Source organism: Oryx dammah, unplaced genomic scaffold, assembly GCF_014754425.2.
Source record: "Oryx dammah isolate SB20612 unplaced genomic scaffold, SCBI_Odam_1.1 HiC_scaffold_16, whole genome shotgun sequence".
Taxonomy (NCBI): Eukaryota; Metazoa; Chordata; class Mammalia; order Artiodactyla; family Bovidae; genus Oryx; species Oryx dammah.
In genome coordinates, this window is record NW_024070200.1 from 222,556 (window position 1) to 228,519 (window position 5,964).

The 5,964-nt window shown below is 71.4% G+C and overlaps 1 protein-coding gene across 1 annotated transcript; it reads right to left on the reverse strand.

Annotated features, from left to right (window-relative positions):
* Positions 1 to 1,105: 1,105 nt before the first annotated feature.
* On the reverse strand, positions 1,106 to 4,655 carry TMEM121 (transmembrane protein 121). Its single transcript, XM_040256783.1, has 2 exons — positions 4,590 to 4,655; positions 1,106 to 2,565 (listed from the first exon to the last, which is right to left on the reverse strand). Exon 2 carries the CDS (start codon positions 2,405 to 2,407, stop codon positions 1,451 to 1,453), a length of 957 nt encoding a protein of 318 aa, XP_040112717.1. The 5' UTR covers positions 2,408 to 2,565; positions 4,590 to 4,655; the 3' UTR covers positions 1,106 to 1,450.
* Between the last annotated feature and the right edge of the window lie 1,309 nt (positions 4,656 to 5,964).

A 5,964-nucleotide genomic window follows, 5' to 3' on the forward strand; every position in this document is an offset into this window, starting at 1 on the left:
CCCCCAGGGCCACCCAAGGCCCCCACGCAGGGACCCCGGCCCTCACCCCCACCCCCAGGGCCACCCAGGGCCCCCACGCAGGGACCCCAGCCCTCACCCCCAACTTGGAGCAGGTCTGGTGGGGCTGCCCGCCACGCCCCCGCCAGGCCCCACCGCCTCAGAGCCCGTCAAGCTCCTCCCAGGCCTGTCCCACCCAGGCCTCCGCGCGGGCTCCAAACCTGCTCTGAGGAAGGCCTCCCAGCGCAGACCCCTCCAGTCAGGCCCCGTGGCCTGGCTGTGTCCACAGGGACAGTCTACCTGGCTCAGCATCAGGGCCTGCCCAGGGCCAGCAGGACGTGGACACTCAGTGAAGACCTGTGAGCCGACGAGTGAGGGAAGAACAGGCGGACAGTCAGCTGGCCGGTGCTGGGTCACTTTTGGACTCCGGAAGCCACCTCAGGAAGCCAGGAAAGGTTTTCAAGGCCTCCTCAAACAGCCTGGTCCACAGCCTCACCAGGCCCAAGGCAAAGGGCCCCTCCCCAGAGGCTATGAGACCCTCCCAGGCCTTCTGGGTACCCAGAGTCTCATCTCAGGTGCAAGGGCCTGGGCAGAGCCGCAGAGAGCCCTGCAGATGGGCTTTGCCCCGCGGGCTCTCCAGACAGATCAGCCAGCAAGGTGGCCGCTCTGCGCCTCTGGGCACGGAGCTCTGGGCCCTGGGTGTCACCAGCTCCCCAGGCATCTGGGCTCCACTCCCCTGTCCCAGGCCACAGGGAGCCAAGCTGGGGCCGGGTCCCATCTGGCATCCTGCTGTCCTGGCCAGGGAGAGCCCCCGGGGTGCCAGGGAAACTTGGGCGCTGGACACTTCTGGGCTGGGGGTGGGGGGGTGGGGAGGTGGGGGCAGGGACAGGGCCAGCATCTCGGGGATGGGGGTTGGGGTGGGGACAGGAACGGAGAGGCTGGAGGGTCTGTCTCAGAATGCCCAAGCAATGGTGCCCGCACAGGGGCTGGGGAGAGGCCTCTGGGAGGAGGCCTGGGAAGGACACAGGCCCCACCCCGCCATCACCCGCGCACACCCCTCCCCGGCTGTCTGAGACTGGACGCACCAAACAGGCAGAGCACACCCACGTTACATACGAAACTGTAAACACGAGTCTTTAAAATGACAAGGGCCTCCTCGGTCCCAAACGCTGAGCCAGAGGCCCCCACCGAGGGACCAGACCTCGGCCCACTCTGTGCTCCCTTGCCACCCAGACGCCCCGCAGGTGGAGGCGGGACCCTCCCTGCTCCGCCCCGGCCGCACACACTGGCTCACGGGCCGGGGGGGCCGAGGTCCGTGGTCCGAGGGATCCCTGAGATGAAGGCGCGGCCGCGGGGCCCCGCGGGTAGGGGCGCTCTCCGCACCTGACCCCACCCCATCCCATGCAAACCGCGCGCGCCTGCCGCCACGCGTCTCGGGGTCTGGGGGCCCCGGTCACGTGTCCAGGGCGTCGCGCGGGGGCGAGGGGCCGCGGGGGCGGCCCGGGGGCCCGTGCAGCGGCTGGGGCGGCGGCACCGAGTTGCGCTGCGGGGCGGGCGGCTGCAGCTCCAGCGCCAGCGCGGCTGGCGGGAAGTCGCGCAGCTGGCGCCGGTACTCCAGGAAGCTGCAGGCCTTGGTGCCCAGCGCCACCACGTTCTTGCCCACGAAGATGGCGGAGACGCGGCTGTCGCGGAACAGAGCCATGTTGGCGGCACGCGCCAGCACAGCCACCACGTTGACGGTGGCGAGGCTGAGCACCGGGTAGAGCATCATCTTCTGCGGCGCGATGTGCTCGCCCTGCATGCTGACCTCGCTGAGCGCCACGCACGGCAGCACCAGCAGCAGCATATAGCAGTAGAAGAAGGTGAGGCCCTCGGCCCACAGGGGCAGCCCGCTGCGCGGCGGCTCCCACAGGCTGGCCTGCATGTCCAGCAGGTCCAGCAGGTCGAGCGCCACCCAGAGGAGGCGGCCGCGCAGGTCCTCGCGCTTCCGGAAGGTGCGCACGTACTCCATGCGGTCGAGCGCCACCAGCAGCAGGAAGAGGCCCGGCACGCACACCGACAGCAGCAGCGTCAGCGCCTTGCGCGCCACCGGGTCGGCCGCGCCGCGCCGCGCCGCCTTGTAGTTTTGGAAGATGAAGTAGAGCTTGATCTCCAGCACGAAGATGTAGAGGAACCAGAGGATCATGGCGTAGCCGCGCTTGGCCGTGCGCACCTCGGCGCCCACCCACACGGCCACATAGCGCAGCACCAGCAGGAAACACACGTCGCCCACCAGCACGATGATGCACACGCCGATCTTGCGCGGGCCCTGGTTCTGCTCCACCAGGTAAGCGTCCATGACCGCCATGCTGCCCATGATCACCAGCGTGGTCAGGCACACGTGGCGCCGGTCCGGGGGAGGCAGCACCATGGTCGGCCGCCTGGGCCCCGACCTGGGCGCGCGCGGCCCCACGCGAGGCGGGACGAGGCCCTGCGGCGGCGGCGGCGCCACTCAGCCCTCGGGCATGGCGCGGGGCCTGTCCAGCCGGCCCTGAGGGCGCCGCTGCTCCGGGCCGGCGAGCTCGGAATCTGGGGAGATCAGAGCAGACGGGGTCAGCACGCAGAGCGGGCGGCCGCTCCCCCACCCCCCACCCCCCGGCGCCCTTCCCCCGAGGGACCCTGTCCGGGCCCCAGGCCGGGCTCTGCCGCACGCGCGCGCACGAGGGGCCGCGCGCGGAGCCCGGGCCTCCAGGGGGCGCCGCCGCCGCACCTGAGGCCGGGGCCGCGTTCCCGCCGAAGCCGAGGGGGGACGGAGACCGAAGCGGCTGCTCCCTGCCGCGCGCGGCCCCGGCGCCCCGAGGCTTTGTCCCTCCGGCTCCAGCGGCCCGCGCCGCTCGCCCGGAGTCCCGTCTCGCGGCCGTTCCCGCTCGGGCGGCCTCGCTCGCCGCGCCGCATCGGGAGGGAGGCGGGCCTGCGCCCTCGGCTCGGCGAGAAGCGAAGGCGCGAGGAACCGGGGCTCTGAGCCGGTTCTCCGATCCAGGACTGAGAGTCATCCAGGTCCCGGAGGCTCCATCCCCAAAGCCCCTCCGCGCCCCCCTGCCCCTGCCTCGCAGCCCCGGCATCTTTCCTCGCTGTGGTCCACTCTCCACAGGGCATGCGGCCCGTTCTCTTCAGCCGTGCACGCACCGTGGCCCCCTGCTGCTCTCCTGCCCTCTGAACTCCCCCAGCCCTGAGGCCAGCTCGCCCTGCTCACCACGAAGGGGTGGGCCCCCTGCCCCTGAGCCTTGGGGGCAATCTTAAGAAGCCTCCTCTGCTACCCGCGGGGCCACAAGCCCCTGCGCCCCTCTCACACCCCTGGCACTGGCCGACGCGGCGGGGCTGGTCACAGCCCCACTCCAGGCTGTGGGTCAGCACCCGTGTGCCCGCTGACACCCTCGGGAAAGACAGAGGGCCCGGGCCTCATCCACCCCAAAGTCACCTGAGGCTCACTCCTAGCCAGGCTCCCCACCCCTCCGGTCTCCCCCACAGCACCCCTGCCCCCAGCGCTGTTTACTGCCCTGTCTAGACAAAGACATAAAATCTCATGTCACCCGCGACTGTGGAGCCAGCGCTCGGCCTCCCCTGGTGACACTGCAGCCCCCACTGCCTGGGGAGGAAGGCCCCCTTCCAAGTGGGCACCGCCAGCCCTGGTCTCATCCTAGCTGCTGCCCCACATGGCACCCACCTCCCAGGGGCTCTGCCACCGCATGCAGGACCCCACCACTCTGAGTGTGGACACCTGGAATAGAAGATGCCTTGGGAGGGTCATCGGCCTAACTCCTGTGCCCACAATTCCATGCGCTCCTGCCCCCCATCACACACACACCCCTGCTTCACCCCCACTGTGTGGACACACTTGACCCACGAAGCCCTCCCCCCCGGCTCCTGTGGCTGCAGCAGCGGCCTGGGAATCTCCTTCATCCCAGCCCTTGGCCCGGCCAACGAGCCAAACAACCGCTGCAACGCGCACCCCGCCTCCTATCCACTCCACGGGCGTTTCCACTCCCTCACGCGCTCATCAGACCTGGGCCAGGGCCGCGGGGGCCAGACAGACCCTGTCCCGACCGGCGCTCACTCAGGGAGCCCCAGCCCCTGCTCCAGAAGGTCGGAGCCAGGGCCTGGCCGCCCTTCCCCCGCAGCCGCCGGGCCTCTCCCTGGGGACCGGCCCCAGGCCCTGCTGCCCCCGCCGTCCTGAGCCCGGCCCGGGGCCTCCTGCTTGGCTGCCCGGACCTCACAGACTCCGGGGCCTCTGGGCGCTTCGCTGCCCGCCTCTTCCCTGGCGCCTCGCGAGCATCCCTCAGTGCCCACAAGGGGTGGTAGGGCGAGAGGAAAAGGCGGCCCTCCCACAGCCCGATCGGACGGAGGCGAGGCCGGTGAAGGGGTTGGGCCGCTCCCGGCAGCTTGCGTCTAGACTCCTCGGTCCGCTCCGCCCGCTCCCCCCGACAGGGCCTGGTCCAGGCAGTCCGGCCGCCAGGCCTCACCACTGCAGCGCCGCCGCTGCACCCTGCCACCGCTGCGGCTGGCCACTCGGGGCTCACCGGGGCTCCCTGCCCGCGTGCCCTGCCCGCACCTACCCGCCGCCGGCCAGATGCTGCGCGCGCGGGGCCCGGCCCCACGGAGCTTGTCTGCGCGCCCGCCGAGGCCGCGCTCTCCTCGGCTCCGCGGCGCCCCCCGCTCGCGCGCGCCCCGCCCCCGGCCCGAGGCCCCGCCCCACGCTCCCGGCCGCCCGCACCCGCCGGACCCGGACTCGGGTCCCCGCGCCCCCACTCCCTCAGCGGCGCCGGTTGCCAGGGCGACAGCACTGCGCGGCAGCGGCGCCCGGGACCTCGGCACTAGGAAGCCGCACGCCCCCGGACTCCATGCGCGGCCCGGGAAGCCTCTCCACCGGCGTCACTCCGCAACCCTAGGGAGACTCGCCTGCGGGCGCCCTGAAATTCTGCGGCAGCCCACACCCAGGCCGCCGACCAGGGCGACTCTGATCGCCGGCAACAGGCGGCCTTACGGCGGAGCTGGCCCCGAGGAGGGCCCGGTGCCCGCCGCCCCTCTGCAGGTGGCCCCACGGGGCCTCGTTTGGGGACGCGGTGCGGCCTCTCAGAGACTCTGGGTCCTGAGCTCCTCCGCGCCACCCACCCCCCCATCCTCATCCGAGGCCAGAGAACAGGGCCAGTGAGCAGCCATCCGGGAGCAGCTAGGCTTTGGAGGCTCAGGCCGCTTTCCACCCACCGGAGTCCCCACCCTGCCCTCACTGAGCACCGCCCCCAACATCGCAGCCACGTCCACCCTGGGACGGAGGAGGGGCGCGCACCCGCTGCCTGCCTGCTGCCTCTGACGGAGAAGAGCAGGTCAGAAGGTGCAGGGACCCCCTGGGCCCCACCGCACCTGTCTGCTCACACCCAGGCCGAGGCAGTGCCTGGCCCCACACAGGCGGCCGAGTCTGCGCAGACGATGGGCTCTGCCGCCCTTCCCCAGCATCAGGCCCTCCAGGGGTGCCCTGGAGCCAGCAGGCTGTCCTGGGCCGTTCCTGAGAGGCATGAGGGAGACGTTGAGATGCTCTGGGGCTGAGCTCTCAGGTTGACTGCCGGATACCAGCACCCGCGGCCACTCACACACTGGCTCTCACTGGAGGAAGTGCAGTCAGGGCCCCAAAGCTGCCTCTGTGCCCAGGGAGGAGCCCCAGATCCACGAGGATGGTTTACCTTCCCCAAGGAGTCGCCAGGGCCCAGGGGCCCAGGTACCAAGACCACTTCCTGCAGCATGGAAGTGCAGGTTCCGACTGGTCAGCGGGCACCACCAGCAACCCTGTGGGAGACCCACCCTGGCTGGCCGGGAAGGCAGAGGAGACCAGGGCAGCCCGAGGATCCCCTGAGCCCACACCTCCACCACCATCTGCCCTGGAGGAGGGGCTGCCCACCAGGCCTCCCTGCCCACCTCCTGTCTCACTCTGCCCTC

Bases quoted from the DNA above. Each gene is read 5' to 3' on its own strand.
- TMEM121 (XM_040256783.1), bottom strand. From the start codon at position 2,407: ATGGTGCTGCCTCCCCCGGACCGGCGCCACGTGTGCCTGACCACGCTG.